Source organism: Bactrocera tryoni, chromosome 2, assembly GCF_016617805.1.
Source record: "Bactrocera tryoni isolate S06 chromosome 2, CSIRO_BtryS06_freeze2, whole genome shotgun sequence".
NCBI classification, from domain to species: domain Eukaryota; kingdom Metazoa; phylum Arthropoda; class Insecta; order Diptera; family Tephritidae; genus Bactrocera; species Bactrocera tryoni.
In genome coordinates, this window is record NC_052500.1 from 12120615 (window position 1) to 12142703 (window position 22089).

Genomic DNA, 22089 nt, shown 5'->3' on the forward strand with positions numbered 1-22089 from the left:
AATCGATATTTTATCGATAAACATTACAAAATTTAACAAATATTTCAAAATTATATTTTGTCCACGTTCGCTTTCCAGGAATGTCTACAAAGTTATCGATATTGTCATATAATCGATAATGTATCGACAAATATTTCCAAATTTAACAAAAACTTCAAAACTATATTGTGAAAGTTCTAAAAACTAAATTTGAGAAATTTGTGGATATAGTTTTATCCCACTTCCCAAATAATCGATATATTTTTTTTTAATTTAATAAAAACTTCAAAATTATATTTTGGACCACGTTCCCTTTCCACATAATCGATTTTTTATCGATAAATATTCAAAAATATATAAATTTCAAATATATATAAATTATATTAAAAATTATAGATTATAAATTATATTAAAAATATGTAAATTATTTAAATTATACTTTGAAATTTACTAAAAATTTCCAAATTATACTTTGAAAACTCTAAAAAATTAAATTCGAAACTAGTTAAAAATTAAAACTAAAAATACTGAGACTAGTTAAGTTCAAAATAATAATTTTGAGACTCCATATCTTTTTTTCCCTTGAACTTTTTTTTTAGTGTAAAAAACGGCGTATGAATTCAGATATAAAACAGAAAGCTGTAAATATTGAGCTTTCTAATGCCAACATTATGTTTTCCCCACCCTCTTTAACAGCCTTACCACTGTGGCGAGAAGTGGGCGATTTTTATTCATAAAAAAAACCTAAGACACTCGATATGTGAATGTAAATATTTTTTGAAAACTTGTAGGTTATGTATTTCTTTACTCAGAATTTATTCACAAAACTGAAAAACCGCCTCTTCTCCGCTCCACTTTCTTTCTCCTAACACGCAAGCAAGCCGAGTAGTGCTAATCATATAAAAGTTGTGGCCACTACAAAGTTGGCGAGCCAGTTATCTAAGCTGCGTTGCTACCGAAGTCACACCTTTCTAGTGTTATTTTTCCTCACCTTATTTACTTTTTCCACTTTGCCATTTAGTTTCGTGCTTTTTGATGTTTTATTTTCGTTTTTTTTTGTTTCTTTTTTCGTTCAACAGTTTCTCTATAAAATAAACTTGTATTAACTTACCCAGTAACTTCTTTCTATGCGCTCCGCTGGCCAAGCAGCAACTAAGCAAGTACTAAGTTGTAGAAAGAGATACTTCCGCGCCGCGCTGCTACACATAGTTCCTCCTATTACTACTTGCAAAGTAGCCAGCTGACCAGCGCATGAGCTGGAGCTGGAGCTGGAGCAGGGCAATTGCCACATTTGTTTGCTACACAAACATTTTCTTCTATTAAACGACATTCGCACGCACACTTTATAATCGACTGTAAGTGTGCGTATATATGCATGTGTGCCGACATTTATGCGGCGCTGCCACAAAGCAAATGCGGTTATAGAAAAAAGTGCAACAAAGAGCGATTTTCATATGAAAAAGCATTTTGTAGCAGCATACAAACAAACATAATATTTATGTATAAAGCTGTGAGTATATTTTTCAAAGTTAGATACAGCTAGTAATCTGGTAAGTTAGTTTGTGTGCGCTGTCTAACGGTTTCGGCTATAAAATGCCATTGAAAAAATATTGTAATAATAAAAGCAAATGTGCAAGAAGACGAGGCATGAAGTACAAATAGCATAAAAGCAATTGGATTAATGGCAAAGTAGAATGAAGTGAAGTAGGCAAAGAAAAGCGGCAGAGGGTGAAGACTTATGGCAAGAAAAGGTGCTGCAAAATGTGCTACACAAAAGCCAACAAACACAAAGGCAAGCTGACACTAGTCACACACACACATACACATATGTATATATATTAGCGGTTTTGCGGCACACGGCAACAAATATGGATTTAAGTGCGCAGAGCTTTATTTTAAGTTGTATGGGTGTATTAATGCTTGTATGTAAAGTCAAGCACGCGCAGTCGGCAAGCGGTATTGTAAAATGACACGAGTTATAAAATCGGATTTGGTCCAAAGGCGGCAAGGCTGTTATGAGAATGTATGGGCATAATAAAGATAACGCTTTACACACAAAAATATATAATATTTACACATTGATATATATGTACGTATATAAAACTGGCAGTAACAGCACAGCTATAATACCCTACACATCTGCTTTTGCATAAAAAGGCATAAAAGGGCATAAAACAGTGTTTGTCTTGATTTAAACGTTTAATTTGTATGGCCGCTATATGCTATAGTTCTTCGATCTGAAAAATCTTTTCAGATATTGTAGCGCTGCCCAAAATAATAATGCATGCAAAATTTCGTGAAGAAATCTCGCGATACAAAAAAGTTTTCCATAGAAGCCAATAATGCCGATTGTTCAGTTTGTATGGCAGCTATACGTTATAGTGATCCGATCTGATTGATTTCTTCAAAGATTACACCATTGCTTTAGGTAATAATCCATGCCGAATTTCTTGAAGATTTCTCTTTAAATGAAAGAGCTCTCCATACAAGAACTTGATCCCGATAGTTCAGTTTGTATGGCAGCTATACGGTATAGTAGTCCGATATCAATTATTCCGACCAGTGAACAGCTTCTTTAAGAGAAAAGAACGTTTGCAAAATTTCAGATCGATATCTCCAAAAATGAAGGACTAGTGCGCTTATATGTATATATGGTAGACAGATATACAGATACAAGCCCAAATCGACTCTACTCATCACGCTGATAATTTATAAACATATCTATAAACTTTATAGAGTCTTCTTCGTTTCCTTCTGTGTATCACAAACTACATGACATACTAAATGTAGCCTGTTAAGCGTATAAAAGTAAATATTCTTGCAGCGCATGCGCATAAATATGTATTTATATGCAAATAGCAACTACAACAACAACAAATACAACTTCATTTCAGTTGTACAAGCTCTGCGACAATAGTAGAAGAGCATAGAAAGTAACTACAACAACAACCAATACTAATACAAACAGAGCTACAGCTTAATGCCTGGCCATAAGCTTATGCACTGTAAGCTAAGCTTAGCAGCGGCAACTTCAGGCAGCACGCAAAAGCGTAAATTTACTTACTTCTACTGCCGACAACAGTTGCACACACACACACAAACACCCCACCATCTAACGTCCAGTCTAACTAACCAACTATTATTACCGCATTAGTTAAGTACTTGTGGCACGATAGGCAGCGCGACGCAGCACCATAAACCGGTCACCGCCATTAATGTCAGTTGCTATTAAATTACGTCATAAAGTGAAAAAAGTAGCACGAGATCATTTCCTAAGTCGTTCAATGTGATTCTTTGTGACAATAAAATTGCGGCGCAACTACAACAACAGCACAGTTAGTTGGATGTAGAATATGTCGTTTAATTTTTGAGCACAAGCACATACAAGTAGGGCTCGAATAAAAAATCTTGTGTCTGTTGAATCTTACGGATAGGTTGTACAAGCAGGCGTCGTGATTTAGCGAATAAAACTCTTGATTACCGCCTTCTAGTTATGACCTCGATGGTGGGAGAAATTAGGATCACTAAGACATCATAGTTATCTATAGCCCATAGTTACTTTCTTTAGCCTCTCGATAAACGTTGTCTATATATTTTATGTTTATGTATATGTTTATCTTCATATGTCTAGAGCCTTGCTTAGAAAAGTCGCTTCACTGATAGCCACAAATGACTGAACTCTGTCGTAGGACTGCTGGGTTTTCAGTAAGTGAAGTAAAAATTCACTGAGCGGTTGACGTTGTGCACCGATAAGCGAAGAAATGGCACTTTTTAACTTCTTTGGTATTACAACCCAGGATCGGTCTGCAGACAGGTCGATATGCACTTTGTTTTCCATTGGATGCGTGATGGGTATCGATCTGTTTGTCAAGGGTCTTCTCCAGGCTTTCGTATTGTGAAAATCTGGTCTATGGTGGATTCGCCAGGTCCAACTCTCCCAAAAAAATAAAACTAAAGCAAAATTTTAGACTTGGCTTCGATCAGTATATAAAAAAAATCAGTATATAAATACGATCTAAAGAATGCTTAAGCCAATCAGAAGTCCAAAATATTAGAATTAAAATGTACCGAACCGACTTCAACGAAATGTTACAACAAACCTGGACAAAGACATATCAATTAGTCAATCAGACTGGCGAGGCACTCTCTCATACAAAATAATTTGAAAGACTAAACGAGGAAAAGCACCAAAAACAGAAACTAGACATAATAAAATAAAGTGGGTCCATGACCCTCCCATCACTTTGAAATCAGAGATAAATACTACAAACTCCTAAATCATTAGAAAACTAGAAAGCTGCCCAGACGACCGCAAATTCCTATTACTTTTACCACTCTCAATTTGTGGACCGCCACCGCCGCCACCATGACGGTTGCTTTAATTACGTCATTTCATTGCGCGATCGCGAGTACCACAACGCCAAACAGTGAAGAATGAAAAGCGAGTGCAGGAGTGGAGTGGTGGAGGTTGGGCAGTACACTTCCATGTGTTGTTAGTGATGAACTTGATGGAGAGGCTCGAATTTCCACAACTCGGCAGTTAGAGAAAGGTACAGAATAGCTAGTGGACATGCAACATGGCGTAATACAAACATACATCAATAGATTACAGATTAGTTACAGGCGGCGGCGACGGCGACGCTGAAACTGCACATTAACGAAGATAACAACAACAGCATGCGCCCGGCGGTTCAAGTACGAGCCACACACACACTTACGCGCGTGCATATATTCATTTGTGTATGTGTGTGTTTGCTCTATTGCACTGCAAACAATCTCCATGCGCTTGTTGATAGAAATTTTTATTATCTAATCATTCTCTGCAAACAAAGGCTATTACGGCATTGTCGGCACGCTACACGGGCGCAGAACGAGCTTTCTCAAACACACACACACACACAGGCATATGTATGCCTTGAAGAATGCCTCAATTGTGTACTTGCGCAATTGTTTGGCTGCAACAGGTGTTCCTTTTAGCCGCCACACAAACTATATACACATATACATGCATATACCTTCACAGAGAAAGCCAAGTATTATATCACTATGAAGCAAATTAATTGTATTGAAGAAATATTTTAAATTAAAAATAGAATTTGCAGTGCAAAAGGTTGACTTGCTGACTTGTTCTTGTTCATAGCGAACGAAGATGCCGTTGCGCATTGTTTTCAGTTCTGAGTGGCATGGAACTAGAGTTCTTGATGTCTCAGCCACAGTTTTATACACTTGATGGTAACTGAATGAGCGTGAAGGGTATAAAAAAAATTACAAAAGGGAAATATTGAAAGCAGAACGCGCGCGAATCAGCTTTATATATAGCTTTTTAAAATCTAAAAAGCGAACTCTCTCTTTTATAACTACAATTGAACACCAGAAAAAGCTTTTAGAGCTTTTTATATATTTAAAATGGAAGAAGCTTTTGAAGCTTTTTGGTTTGGAGGATATTAGAGGAATCTTTTAGAGCTTTTATATACATACGCAACAAGTGCTTTTAAATAGGATACTATAGGAAATACATTATTTGAAAAGCTCTGAACACTCTTTTTAAAAAAGGAGAGCCTTTTAACTGTGATCAATAACACCCACTCTACTTATAATTACAATCGGATATTAGAGAAAACTTTAAGAGCTTTTTATATATTTGCACTATATGAAGCTTTTGCAATTTTTTGTCTTTAGGATTTTGGACGAATCTTTTAAATATTTTTACATATTTTTCCACGGTAAGATCCAAACTTTTGTATATATTAAATAAGATACTATACGAAATAAATTACTTGAAAAGCTCTGAACACTTTTTTGATAAAAAAAAGCTTTGAAACTTTGACGTGTAACACTCACTCTAATTATAATTACAATGGGAAATCAGAGAAAACTTTTAGAGCTTTTTGTATTTTTGTATTATTTCTACTAGAGTAAGCTTTTGAAGCTTTTTGGTTTGGATAATGTTAAAGGAATCTTTTAAATATTTGCATTTTTTTAGCAGAGTTAAATTCAAACGCTTTTTATATATTAAATAAGAGAATATACGAAATACTTTATTAGAAAAGCTCTGAACATTTTTTTGAATAAAAAAAGCCTTGTAACTTTGATGCGTAACCCCCTCACGCAGCTAATAATTACAATTACAATATACTAGAGGAAGCTTTTGCAGCTTTTTGGCTTGGAGGATATTAGAGGAATATTTTAGAGTATTTAATTATTTTTAACCGAGAAAAATGTAAGAGAAAGAGAAGAAGCTTTTAGAGCTTTAAAAAAAAGAATACTAGAAGAAGCTGTTAGAGTTGTGATTAATAGGATACCAAAAAAAGCTTTTAGAGCTTTATGTACATATATCTAAAAAGATACGAAAGATTTTAGGGGAGAATTTAAGAGCTTTTAAGAGATAACAAGGACTTTTTAGGGTTAAGTTTGTATAAGTCAATCTTATAGTTGCAAAGTTTGCGCCGAAACGCAAACATAATCCATCTTACTTTTCTCTCAAACACTTGCAATGTGCATTTCTCATCATTCAAATTAACTGTGACGCTTAATTTTCCACAGAAAATTCTCGACATTTCAATTTAGTTCTAATTGTAGGGAAAAACCCGTTCGCAACGACGCGCATGAATTGTGTAGAACTGCATTCTAGTGCAACATAATTCGCCACATTATTAGTACACGTATTAGTTCGTGCCACAAGCCATAGAAGGGCGCCAAAATAGACCTCCATACATGTGTCTGTGTGATCATAAGAGTGTGTGTGTTGGGGGAATGGGGTGCTCGCTGTTGACTTGCATTCCTGCACGTACCAACATTAGACGGGTCTGCAGCTGTATGTGTGACTGTGTATATATGTGCTTGCTGGTAATATATTCCTTGGCGGCGGCAAGTCAGTGCACCAATCACTCAACCGCGCAGTTATTAAGTCCGCAACTGTGTTCCCAAGGGAATCTCCAGCTGACTGGGAATTTATTTTAGATATTCTTCTGCATTATTATCCACCTTTATATATATTCAATTGAGTTCACATTTATGCAATTACTTGTTGAAATTACATGTTTATGGGGAAAAGGCGGTAATACACACATACACATAAGTATTAAAGTACATATAAAGATACAGGTTAAAAATGGGAGACATCATAACTAATGGCAGTAGGCACGTAAAGTGATAAGAACTTGACGTAGGAACAGCAGGAAGATGCTTGTGGCATGAACATAAAGTTGCGCTATTTCCTATTTTATTTATTATTTTTTTTCTTGCTTAATTCTCCATACACCTGTACTTCAATTGAAATCATTATTTATTATTTTCACACGTGCAGATAAGCAGTTTTGCCCGCTAATAATATATCTGCACATGCCAAAGTATAACTGCACATGAATGTATATACATACATATATGTACATATATACAACATATACATATATTCTATTATATTTCATATTTATATGTGTGTTTGCTTTTTAATGATTGACCGAGAACACTTGAGGTCATCGCAGATGAACTAATTCGTCATGCGATGGGAACTGCAGAGATATATAGTAGATAGATTACATATACAAATGAACATATGTGAGCATAGAAAGAAAATAGTTTGACTGTTGTTTAGTCTTGACTTGGCAAGTGATTGTGATCAGCGTAGCTGCGGGCAAGAACTATGCTAAAAAGTTGAATTATTTTTAATCTTAACTATTAAAAATTAAATTATAATTAGTTAACGCTATTTCTATAGGCATATTAGGCAAATGTAATGATCCATCAACAACTTCTTGGTTACATGAGTAAAATTTTCGTTATAACCTCACTTTTTCACGACAATATTTCTATATTAATGTCCAGAAAAATGTCCTCATACTATGAGTTCAAAATTTGGTTACACAGAAATCCAAACATAAAATTGCAAAAAAATTTAAGAATTTGCTTCATTGAGTCGGTAATGAATACCTCAATATTTAATGCTCCCAAAAATATTTCTAGTGCTAAAGACTTGACAGAAGTCTAAGAAGAATTTACTTCAAAAAAATTTGCTTTAAAATTTCTGTAATAAGTCAGGTCTCTAATTTTCTCTAAGTTATTTTATGATATGATTAATATATGTTTCATAAATATTACGATTGGATCCAGAGATCTTATTCATTCCAAACTGACTTCATTGCAAATGTCCTGACCTAAGCATGGTTTTTTGATTAACTAGGCAACAGATATGGTAAAGACCTCATCTCACCAAGTCAGACCAAAAATTTCAACGTCACTTAAAGAAATTACAACAAAAACCTTCAGAGTGTAAATTTTATAAACTTACGAAACAATTACTGAGCACTGTAGCATGACATATGTACGTACCTCGAAATAAATGGAGCCGCGACATTCCGTTTTAATCAGCTGACAATGTTGATGTACGCAAAGCCTTTTAAGGAAACATTTATTCAGATTTCCATAAATTCTAGTAGAATGGTTCTATAATGCCAACCTTAGAGCTGCATGCTTTGAAATCTATTTTTTCTAACAACAGTTGCTCTCGACAGACATTTTCAAGCTTCTAGCAGTATTTCTATTTTGAAAAAAAGAAAAAATATTAAATTCGGCTGCACCGATGCTATATGTAATACCGTTACAGATGCAAGTTTTCCTTACACGAACTTGAGTTTGATCGTACCTTTTGTATGACGGTTGCATGCTATAGTGCTTTGATTCGAACTATTTCTTTGGAGATTGTATAGTTACTTTCCGTAATTATTTATGCCAAATTTCGTTAAGATACTTTGTCAAAAGCAAAAGTTTTTCATACAGGAAGCTGGGTGAGATCGTTTAGTTTGTATGGCAGCTATATGTTATAGTGCTTCGATATGAAAAATATTTTCAGATAATATAGCGCTGCGTAGAAAAATTATATACGCAAAATTTCGTAAAGAAACCTCGTCAAACAAAGAAGTTTTCCATAGAAGCACTTAATTCCGATGGTGCAGTTTGTATGGCAGCTATACACTATAGTGATCTGATCTGAGTAATTCCTTCGGAGATTACACCATTGCATTTGGTTATAATCTGAGCAAAATTTCTTAAAGATACCTCTTTAAATGAAATAGCTTTCCATACAAGCACTTGATCCCGATCGTTTAGTTTGTATGGAACCTATACGGTGTGATGGTTCGATCTAGATAATTTCTTCAGAAATTGCGTTGCTATAGACAATAATCCATGCCGAATTTCATGAGGATATCTCGTCAAATAAAAAAGTTTTCCTTACATGAACTTAATTTTTATTGGCCAATTTGTATGGCAGCTATATGCTAGGGTGATCCGATCTAACCCATTTCTTCCAATATTGTATAGTTGCTTTTGACAACAATCCAAACCGAATTTCGTGCAGATATCTCGCCAAACGAAAAACTTTTCCTTACAAGAACTCGATACCGATCGTTCAGTTTGTATGACAGCTATAGGCTATAATCGTCCAATATCGCCCATTCCGACAAATTAACAGCTTCTTAGCGGGAAAACGACGTGTGCAAAATTTCAAATCGATACCTTCAAAACTGAGCGACTAGTGCGCGCCTAGCAACCGGTTAACCCTTTAGCGGTCAAAGCAACTTACTTCAGCCAAAAACTAATATTATAATAAGATTATTTATAATATATAATTATTTATCTGAACTTTAGCGCGAAATAGATAAGGCATACCCCAAAAGCAAATAAAAATTTAAGCAAATTAACGAAAAAGACACTTACGAAAACTGCGAAAGGAAACGCTACAAATATTTCGCCATCACTTGAAGCCACCAAGATTTATCTACGTCAATTCAGCAGCGCATGCGCGACCAGATTTCCGGCTTTACGCAAAATTCCGGCGAACCACCAACACTTGCCACCGCAAACTTTCATTACTCACACACACGGACAGCGCATAATTAGCGTTTGAGCAGCTGGTTTTTGGTCAGCTGACCACATTTAACACGCTTTGCTAAAGATCAAGTTCACCCATTAAACTTTAATGCGGCAAGTTTTCCGCAAGCAATCACACACACATATGTGTGTGCGTGTATATATGTGTGTACGTGCAACAAGCTTACCGCTAAGCGCCTAGCAATGTTTATATGAGATTTACTTTTTGTGCGGAAAATGCAATTCCTGCTTGACGTGTCTAGCGTGTTTTGTTGTTGTTTTATTTTATTTTATTTTTTGGCATCGCCGTTCCCAATACGTTTGTTGGGCGGCGCGCGTAGACACTATGTAAACCTCAACTGTCACAAAGCAACAACAAAAGAGTAGTGTAAGTGCTAACACAACGGTAACTGCACTTCAACTGCTGCAGAATGCAAGTCAGCCACATAGACGACGGCAAGCGTATTCTCGTTCCATCACGCTTCGTGTGGCATGCAGCAGCAGCAGCAGCAGCGGTATAACAACCAGTGGCAGCATTGCTTATGAATATTAAATGTACACACGTTTATGGTATGACTGCCGTATAACGGTACACGAGGCTATGGCCATGCAGCGAAGCAAAGCAATAGACAAGAATAACAACAACAAAATGTTAATCCCGCCACAGACACCTGTTCCACTAAATGCATTTTGCGCATTGGCGGTCACACATTTTGCCAACAGCCAACAACAGCAACAATGTGGTGACACAAAATCACAACAAAAAAAAACAAAAACAAATAAATATTCAAATCAAGTCTGCATTTCATGTTTATACATACACATGCATATGTGTGCATGTTCGTATATCTGCATGTGTTTTTAGTTGTCAACTCCAACTCCGGTGTTTATACAGTTATGCAACGCGCCACCCAGGCCCACTTCTCTACTGCCATTTCTTGCGAATTGAGGTTACACGCACTAACAGATAGTCACTCGTCATGCTGACATTCCAGAAAATCATGCAGCAAGTGGCATGCGCCTGCGCATGCGCGGTGACCTAACCAAATTCTTCCGCTAATCGAGACTGCAGTGAAGATTTTTTACTCAATAAGTAATTAAAAACATTTCTTTTACAAAGAAATCTTCAAGCCAAGTCTTCCAGCAGCTTTTTTCATCAATTTCAGTAAATTACCTACTTTTTTTACTATAAATTTTTTAATACTATAACTTTATAAGTAAGTATCACACCTACATACTGGACCTACAGTCTCTTTGTAAGTTCACACAATTAACCAACACACCACCGCTAACTCGCTTTGAGATCATGTCGAATCACGCAAATTGCGCTTGACCTACAAATCCAACAATTTAATACACAACAACAAAACCAAAACATTAACGAATGCATAACAGTTTCCTGTGCAACGAAACTGCAGCAACAGATGAGTTATAAATTTGCAAAAATATATTACAGAATATAAATGGCAGCAACAAAAACTACAACAAGCAAATTGGCTAATTAAAACACTATTAATGAAAATTTAAGCGCATATGTGCGCTACAGCCATAAAAAGCAACGCTGTGAGAAAAAGTTGCGAGAAATAATGAGTAAAATTAAGTTCATAAGTGGACACACTATCGACTGCATTAGATCCATGTGTGAAACTTTGAGGTATTAACGATCGCTTTAGACTAGTATCTAACACATCCGGTTCATGTCTGGAACATCCGATCAGTATTTAGTACGCTTAATTGACTCACCGAGTACTTGAAAACATTAATGCGTACTTATCAGCAGCACAAAAGTTTAGTTGCCGCTTAAGTCTCTGCTAGATACGTGTTCAAGCTATTTACGATAAAACAAAAAAAAACCGGAAATTGATTAAAACATCGAACATAAAATTTGATTCAAAATTCATTCCTACAAGTGGTACAAAGCTTTCAAAGAAGGTCGAGAGATCGTTGCAGACATGCCTCGTTCTGGACGATCGTCGACCTCTTCAGCTAATAAAAATATTAAAAGAGTGAAGGATAAGGTGTTTGAGAATCGTCAGGCAAGTGTTATACAGATTACAAGAGAGCTTGACATATCGCGCGAGTCCGTTTGATTTATTTTGGTGGACATTTTGGGTATGAAGCGACTCGCCCCGATAAAGCTAAATTTTTTTTAAATGAGTACGATTATGATCGAATTTAGAAACCAAAAAGGAATTAAACCATCGATCAACAATCATATTCAGATGTGGCTTCGTGGGAGATCATTGATTTGTTTCTGACAAGAAGTATACACTTATTAAGCAATTAGAAGTACTTTCTTTCTATTCAAAGACATAAAATAAGGTTGGGTTAGAATTAGATTTTTTGAAATAAATTTTTGAAATTTTTTTAGAAATATTTTTATCCCAGTTATTGAGGATCAACAATAAAAGCTAGGTCTGTCTGTTGGTTCTGTAAGTATTCAATTAAGAACCCAAACCGCAGTGTTGAGATTTGTCGCAGGGTTTTCCAACTCATCGTAAAGATATCGAATATTTTTTAATGGCAAAGTTATAATAGGTTAGGTTATGTTAAGTTAGATTAATCTAGTAGGCCAATAAGCCACGCATCGACCAGTTTTGGTCCTTTGCGATATCAGAGGATGTTGGTAGGTCCAAGAGGAGTAGTCATCCTTTATGATACCGATCTAGACATTTCCTGCAGGCTTTTCGATCTGTCAACCTAATCCAGCGGGTGTGTCGCCACCAGACAGTTACAAATAAATACTGAAAAAGTATACACACCAGTAAAGCTTAGGTCTCCGAAACCCTCAGTTCTAAAAGTACAATTTGCAATGATGGAAACATCGACACTAAATACAACTACAGCAGCTAAAAAGTATCGACATTTTCCTACAGAGCATGTACAATTCCATTTCTGTCTATAAATGCAACATGGTCAACAATAATGAGAAATAAATGACCGGAATGGAGTCATAAAAGCCCACTGAGCTCATTTCAAAGTCATTTTTTATACATAAATAATAAAAGGTCGCTTGGTGTAAACTAAAAAAATCAAGCTAACAACTGCAACAGAGCAGAACTAGGTAAAACAGCTAAACATTAGACAAATGTGATGATGAGCAGTATGCACGTGGAAAGCTGGCCACAAGCGTGGATAATAAGTTAACGACCGAAAATCCTACTAAATAGCAGAGAAGACGCCACAAAGATTAACTCTCAATATTGGCATTGAGGTTGATGATTTGTAAATAAATAAAAGTGAAGTGGCAGCAGAGTAAAGTAGCAAGAGAAATGCAAAATATTTTGCAAAACAAGCGGACATTTTGCATAAATTTAATGGCCCAGCCGCGAGCTAAAAAGGCAGACCGACAAACTGACAGACAGAGATGAGGAGGACATGAGCGCAAGTAAGTGACAGTAAAAGTTGGCAGATGGCACTTTAACGGCCAGCATTGATGTTGTGCTGCAGCTCACGGTACTGCGAAAAAAACCCATTAACATGAGAAAAACCGAGGAAGCGGGAGTTTGCGACGCTGGCAAGGCAGGTGGAGGGAAAGTCACAGCCAAGTGGCGCTAGTAAATAGTAAAAGCACACGAGCAAAACAAAAAAAAAGGTGAAAGCAAAGGTTAAAGGGAAACTATACAACACCAAAGGCAGACGAAATATGAAAGGCAAAGGAGCGCAAGCGTGAATGTTGCAAGCCAGTCGTTGGCCACATGCATTTATTTGTGGCAAGCTTAGTTGAGTTGTCGTGACACGTTCTACTAAAAATGTTAAAATATAAACAAAAATGTTTTTTTTACACTGTTGTTGTTGCCCAAAGAGCATCACGATTATCACTTCAACGGCACTGAGTTGTTGTTGTGCACTGTTTGCAGCTTGTTGGCGGCGCTGTTTGCAAAGCAAATGAAATGTTGCAAGCAGGTCGACAAACGTACAGTAAAAGCCTTTTTTGGGGAAAAATTTTGCAGCACTTGCAACACACACATGCGCAAACACACATTTGGAGTGGCGTTGTGCAGACAGGCCGCTGGCTTAGCGCTGCTTTCAAGTGACAATTAATTTGAATTTTGATTTACTCGAAAAGTACTGCGAATCGTGGCATCGCTTAAGTGGTGATTTGAAAGCAAACACTTGCCACATAAGGTATTGCTGGAGATTGTTGTTGCTGTTTATGTGCCTTAATGCGCTGTATGTGCCAGATTGTGGCGCGAAATAGCGTGGCAGCGCATTTAAATGTACTTGCAGCACTGTAGGTGTGTGTGCGTATGTGCCACATATGACTTTTAAGTACGTACACACACACCGATATGTATGCAAATTGAGGCACATAACGGGGTATTTAGGTTTTTCACTGAATAACGCTCGCTCACTGGCGCTTCATTTGCACAAAAACCAAATAAAATGTTTCGAAATAAAAGTAAAAAAGTTTAAATTTACAACAACAATTGTAAATATATGTTTTTTCCCCTTTTATTTTGCATTTAACGCTATCTTGACTTCGTCTAGCGCTCGCATGTTTTACTGTCTTTATTTGCCCTTTTTCGCCGCGATCGAGCGCTATTGATAAGCTGCTGTGGTGTTGCAACACTGTGTTACAATTATATATACATAAAATAGTATGTATAGACGTTCAGGTAATTTATTTTTGTAATTTTTAATAGCATTATGGGATGAAGGAGGAGCAAGAAATTTTTTTAGCGTAAAAGTTGATTCGATTTGAGTGAGGAATGCCACATAATAAAAATTTCGATTCTAAATTTAAAAAACTAAATTTTTTTAAAAGAAAAATGTTGTTTCTTAAAAAACAAGAAAAAAATGTATATACCCTTCACAAACAAAAAAGTTTTCACACAAGAACTGGATTTTTAACGGTCAATTTGTATGGCAGCAATATGATATAGTGGTCCGATCTGAACAATTTCTTCAGATATTAGAGTGTTGCTTTAAACAATTACTTTTGTAAAATTTTGTGTGGATAACTCGTAAACTAAAAAAGTTTTTCATACAAAAGCTTGAATTGGCTTGCTCAATTTGTATGACAGCCATATGCTATAGTGCTCCGATCTGAAAAATTTGTTAGGATATTGTGGCGTTGCTCTTTGTTATAATCCGTGTCAAATTTCATGAAGATAGCTCTTAAACTAAAAAAGTTTTTCTTACAAAAACCTGGTTTTGATCGTTCAGTTTATATGGCAGCTATATGTTATAGATGTCCGATTACAACAATTTCTTCGGAGATTGTATGGTTACTTCAGATAATAATTCATGCCAAATTTCGTGCAGATATCTCGACAAATAAAAAGTTTTCTATAGACAGAATCGACCTCTTTCCTTCAATACAACAAATTTGAAAAAAAAATCTAATGACACTAACTGTAAAAATATTACAACAAATAACTCTAAAAGTAATTAAAACTCTTTATTATACCAGTTTATGTGGCGCTACGATATTGACACGCGCAATTAACGCTGCTGTTGCAACATGTAGACGCATGCAGGGTGCAACATACGTGACTAAATATATGAAAAAATAACTTTTATGTACATATATATTCTGTTTATACATATGTATATCTTCATACGAATATGAACATTGCCCCCGGCTGGCAGCCTCAGCGTTCGCTAAAGTGCGCAAATTTACGCGGCTCATTTAATTAATGCCGCTAATGATGACAGGTCGAGCGACAATCATAATGATTGCGGGCCGCAGTAGTAAAGTAGCGAATATTCATAACTACAATAACAACTACATGGAGAGCAGGCAAGTGGCAACAAAGCGCAACAAATTAAAGAAGGGTGCGAAAATGATTAATAGCGCGAAAATATTTTAGGCAAAAATAATGAACAAATTTTGTGCGCAATAATATATATTGCATATTTTTCCTATAAAAATTTTCTTCAAAAATAACTTAAAAAATTTTTCAAAACTAATTAAAAAAATTATATAAAAAACTAAATTTGTACTATAAATTTTTACTTATAAAACTTAAAATAAATATAAAAAATTAAATAATGAAAAAAATCATGTGCGCAATAATATAAAATTTTATATTTTTTCCCATAAAAAAAATTGTTTTATAAAAATTAAAATAATAATTTTTTTTTTTTATAAAAATATCATAAAAAATTTTAATATAAAAATTTTTAAAAATAATTAAAAATGTTTCTTAAAAAAAATTAAATTTTTAATAAAAAATTTGATTGTTTAATTTAATAAAAAATTAGATAAAGAAAAAATCGTGTGCGCAATAATAATATAATTTTATATTTTTTCCCATAAATTTTTTTTTTCAAAAATAATTACAAAAACATTATAAAGAAACTAAATTTTTATTAAAAAATTTTATTTAAGGAACTAAATTTGTAATACCAATTGGTATTTAAATTCAATATATAAAACTGTATAATGAAAAAAGAATTGTGTGCGCAATAATAGAAAAATTTATTTATTTTTTTTAAATTTTTATCAAAAATAATAGTACTATGTTTTTAATGGCGTTTTTAAGCCTAAATTTTAAATAAAAACTAAAAAAATTGGAAACTTATTTATATTTGGCTGTATATTCGGCAATATTTCAGCTTTCAAGTACTTCAATTTCTGCAAATTTAAAAAGCTGGCAACTTTTAAAAAAAATTTTCAACCGAAAGCTTTCTTAGTCCACTTTGTTTCGATAACGTTATTGTTATTATACATTTCTAAGCTAATCAATCTCAAAGAATTTAAATTTTTGTGCAGTTACCAACCCTTCTCAAAAATATCTGCGAAAGACACTTGAACGTTTCAGTTCGAAATATTAGTACTAAATTTTAATTAATTTATTAAACAAAAGTTAAGCAAATAAATCACTAATTTATCCATAATTATTATAAAAATTTTCAACATGTGCCAATTGAAAGCGCTCTTAAACCACTTTATTTCGATAACGATATTGTTATTATTAATTTCTGAGCTATTCTTCTAATCAACCTCAACGAATTTAAATTTTTGTACAGCTGGCAACCCCTTTCAAAAATATCTGCGATTACCGCTTGAAACTTTTTAGTTAGAAATATTTGTAGTAATTTTTTATTTAATTTAATAAACAAAAATGATTGGCTTAGCTTAGAAGTGTGTCCATAATTAGTCTACAAATTGTCAACTTATGGCAACCCTACTGAAAAATAATTGGCTTATCTCACAAATTTTTTTAATTTAATAAATGTATATACATACATATATCAACTTTCCTCTAAAAAAACCAAAAAAAAAATAAATATTTCCACCAAAGAGCCTACTGCAAGCACTAAAATTTAACGATCGTTTCAAAACAACAAGTGGCAGCCCACCAAAGAACGTTAAACATAAGTAAACTACATCCTGTTGTGCTGTTTTTTGTCTGCGATTACTTGGTTTTTTACCTAAAACTCTTAAACATGCCACCTGTTTTTATTAACAAATTGAGTTTTAGACCAAACAACCCAAAAAAATCAAGTCCGTTTAACCTTCACTCTAATAACGCCTTGTATGTTGCCAGTGTGACGAAATTTTTTGACATAAATCAAAATCCAAAATTTACTACCATAGCGCCGAAACTTCTCGCTTTAATTTAAAAAAAAAAACAAAGCTTTGCTATGCATCATTATTAATTAATTTAAATCAATTTATAACAAATGGCGGCAAAAATATGATTGACGTGACAGCCTTTTCGGCTCTTGGTGAGGGGGAAAAAAATAATTAAAAAAATATTAATAAAATAAAATTGGCTCCTTCCTGTAACCACAGATATTAAAAAAAATTCTGCAAACAGCCAAAAACATTTAACTCAAGCCATGCTTGATGAGCTCATGCGTGAAAATTAGAAACATCAGCATAACTGCTTGCTACAAGTGCCGCGGTGGTGTGGAAATTAATTACTTGCCAGCACAAATGCGGGTATGAAATGGCGGCTTTACATACGAACAAGCATTATACATATATGTATATTTTTTCACAGGAATACGTACATATGTACATATGGTATTAAGCTGTTGTACAGGCATATACATACGTGTTGGCAACTAGTAGTCAAGGTCAAACTTTTCAGAAAAAAATTTTAAAATTTATAAAGATAAAAAAAATTTAAAGCAAATAAGCCTAAAGATGTCAGGCGTTACCATTTTTTTATTGTTTTAAATTTTTTCTATTTCATGCTTTTCTAACTTAGAAGAAATGAAAAAAAAAATTAATAATGAGTGTGCTGACTTAATTAACCAAGCGCCAGCATGTAGACCTTTTCTGTGCAAAATTAGTACAATTATTATTTTTCGTCTCACTATGTACGTAAATATAGTACATATATGTATATATATATATGTATGTACATATGTATGCACTCTTTAAGTCCAAAACTAATTTCAGACACTTGTTTCTTTAACACTACTGGAATAAGTTGGTGAATTTAATTTGTGTGAAATGTAGAATTTGATTACTTACCCGCTTCTACGTGGACTTAATAGCGAACCAACGGCCATTTTTGGATATTGTTGTCATATTGTATTATGCTCTTCGCTCTTCAAGCAGAGGCAGTGGTTAAATGGCGCCTCATTAGGCGGGAGCGGACGCTTTCGAGGTCATCAATTTGAGTTTGAACACAGTTGGTACTAAATACATACATACATACATATGTATATGTATTTACACCAAATTACGATTTTTGGACGCATTTTGGAGCATCTTTGAAGGCGTGAAGCTTTACACGCGCCCAAACTAAAAATAGAAAAAATATAAATTCACATAAATATAAAAATTTAGCATACAATTAGCAAAAGTAGAGAATGTACTTATAGACACAAAAATACCCAAAAGTAAGCAGGTAGTGTTTATAAAAAAAGTATAGAAACCTAGCTTGAATAAAAGAGGCTTGATTTGTTTTAAGAACGCTGAAAAATAAATATATTTTGCAAAAAAGTATATGAAAAAAAAAAATTCTGCCAAACGGTAACAACAGATTTACTGTTGAACATAAAAAAACATTTAATTAAAGACCGATATTTCGGGATTAATATTTTCGGGATCCCGAAATATTTCGTTATATTTATTATTTTTATTCGCATTTAGAAGGATACAATTATCTTTGTATTTTTTAAAGTAGTAATCGCGAAATTTCGGGATTCATATTTTCGGGATCAAGAAATATTTCGTTGTAATACCATTTTTATTCGCTTTTTTTATTTAGGTGGTAATACCGAAATTTCGAGATTGCGACATATCAAATCTGCAAAAAATTGCTTAGAGCATATTTACTGCTAAACATACATAGTACATATGTATGTACATAAGAATACATTTAATTACATATGTATGTATATGTATGCCGAAATTTCGGGATTCATTTATACGGGATCCCAAAGATTTCGCTCGTAAACTAGTTTGTTCCCGTTTATAAAGAAGCAATTCTTAATATTTTTCATGCAAATAATAATCCCGAAATTTCGGGATTGTGACATTTCAAATCTGCGAAAAAATGCGTGGAACACTAAAACATATTCTCTGTTAAACATAAGAAAAGATTTAAGTTAATACCGAAATTTCGGTATTAATATTTTCGGCATCCTAAATATTTTACTTCGTAAACATGTTTGTTCTCGTTTATAAACAGACAATTCTTTGTATTTTCCATTTAAGCAAAAATCTCGAAATTCCGGGATTGCGAAATTTCAAAACTGAAGCTTTATGAAATTTATTAGCAATTTACTACATTCGATGAATATTCTTTAAAAATTGAGACATTCCAATGCAAGCATAATAAATGAATTTCTCAAATCAGCTCTTCCTTCTGCAAGCTTTTACCTTTCACGCGACTATAAAATAAAGAAAGCAACAACAACAAATTTCAAGCAACATAAAATCAATTAGATGCATGCCATTTACGGTAATGAAGAATGTCCAATCTAATGGCCAACGAAAGAACACATTTGTAAGCCCGAAAAAATTTAAGCGCCTATTAACTCTTTGAACTGCAGACAAGCGCTGCAGTCGCAATAACCACTTGCAAGCTGGAGTAAGTTGGAGAAAATACCAAAAGCGGTAAAAGTATTTTAATGATCTATGCCGTAGAATAACAAGCGACGCCAGGCAATCGGTAATAGATACATTAACCTTGCAAGGTTGAAAAGCATGAAGCACTTTACGGAGGGGTAGTGCAGAGGTAGAGTTGTGGTGGAAATTGATTTTTGTGCTTTTTTGAAAACGCGATTGTGGGAGAGTTGCAGTTTTTCAGGACAAATTTTTGTTGTTGCTTTTGTTTTTTTTAATTTGAACGGTGTGAGATTTGTAGATGGCAAAATAAAATAAAATGGGGTTAGATAAAATTTTATTTAATTAAATTTGCAAATTAAAATTGAACTAAATTAAATTAAACGAAATTTTATTTGATTAAAAAATAAATTAAAATTTATATAATAAATTACAATCAAATTCAATTTAAAACTAAAATTAAATAAAATTAATATAAGATAAAATGAAATCTCATATAATATATACCAACATGTAACTTACAAAAAAAATTCATTAAAATTAAATAAAAATAAAAAATATTTTAAAACCCATGCTTACTACATTTCAAATCAAATTAAATTAAATTAAAAAACAAATTAAAATTAAATTAAAATTAAACTTAAACTTCAAATTAAAATTAAAATTATAATTTAATTTAAATTAAAATTAACGATAAAGATAAAATGAAAAATAACTTTAAGTTAAGTAAAAATAACACAAAATAAAGTGAAGTCTTAAATAACATGAAATAATTAAAAAAACTTAATTATAATTAAATAAAATATACTAAAACCAATATTTAAAAATTTTCAAAAACTTTTCCTTATAATTTTTTTTCGGTTTTTTGTCAAATACATATAATTAAGTACATTTAATTAAACACATACCTAACATTAAAAATTAAATTCTTAATTTTCAAATAAATCCACTAAAAGTGATTTGAAAACAAATCAGTTGCAAAACCACCTTACAACCTTGAACTGCATGTCAAAGCGGTGCATTTTATAATATTTTCTCAATTTATTGTTTGCAATTTGCATAAATTCACGCGCCACTGACATTGCATATGCAGGCACGCAATACTGCCGCCGCACTTGCCACAACATGACAATGAAGTGTCAGCGCACAAATCAACATATACAAATTGCACAAAAAACAAACAAACAACAACAAACATTTATGAAAAAAATGGAAAAAATTAAGAAATTACCTTCAATTTGCATAATCAATGCCAAATAATGATGCGCTGACAGGCCAAAGTTTGCGGCAATTACGCATGCGGAACATACTAGCTGCAAGTGTGTGTCAATTGTTGTGGTTTATTGTTGTTGCTGTACTCATAAAGTGCAGCATACGCATTAGTTGGCGGTGATGCATGAAAACTGCGTAACAACAAGGCCAATAGCGGCAAAACTCAAAGGCAGCCAGCAGGGCAAGTCAAGTAAAGTTTGTCGCTTAAGTCTTTCGTTTTGCAATGGTGCGTAAATAAGAGAGTCTGTGGGGGCCCATTCGTTGTTGTCCAAAGTGATGGACGCACATTTCAACGTTAATTTATTAGTTAGAAGAAATAAAAGGAAAATGATTAGGACAGCTATAAAAAACGCCGACCTTGGCATTCATAACATTAATCAATTCATTGAAGCGTTCAATTCCAATGCCTAAGCCCTTAACCACACACATACAAAAACAATAAACACACATGACGTCATATTTATAAAAATTTGCTACGCCTTAATCCTCTAATATTTTTGCTTCATCACATTGCTTCTTCTCCTTACATACATGCTGCGCACTCACACACACACACGCATATAGATATCGACGAATGCCAAGATCCTACGATAAGAGCGCGTTGCGTCGAGAACGCCGAGTGCTGCAATCTGCCAGCGCACTATCTCTGCAAATGTAGGGACGGCTATGAGGGCGATGGCGAGGTGCTGTGCACAGGTAAGTCTGAATTAACTTAAAATGCTTTTGGTGCTTGGGTTTTCAAACTAAGAATTTAACACTTTTTTATAACCCTTTTCATATAAAAAACAATACAAATAGATGGGTAACAGGAAGAGGTAAGCTAGTGGCCCGTATTGTTTGGCAATTAATTATTATTTGCTTTGAAAATCTACGCAAAGTAGGGACGCATAGTGATATTTTATTTATTTTTTTTTTTCGTTTGTTGCATATCAAATACAATTTGTTGCGGTATGCACAGAGGTATAGGGTAGATTCCAAGGTTATATGAAAAC

General features: G+C 33.8%; 1 protein-coding gene and 1 long non-coding RNA gene across 2 annotated transcripts in view; one reads left to right on the forward strand and one right to left on the reverse strand.

Annotated features, from left to right (window-relative positions):
* Positions 1-22089, reverse strand: part of LOC120769209 — a 210208-nt gene that overhangs the window by 91014 nt on the left and 97105 nt on the right. The window contains exon 6 of the long non-coding RNA XR_005704829.1: positions 18284-18556. This is a non-coding gene — a long non-coding RNA (uncharacterized LOC120769209). The remainder of the gene's footprint in view (positions 1-18283; positions 18557-22089) is intronic.
* LOC120769207 overlaps positions 1-22089 on the forward strand; it is a 132797-nt gene that overhangs the window by 13649 nt on the left and 97059 nt on the right. The window contains 1 exon segment of the mRNA XM_040096101.1: positions 21662-21793. Within this exon segment, the coding sequence (XP_039952035.1) occupies positions 21662-21793 (132 nt within the window).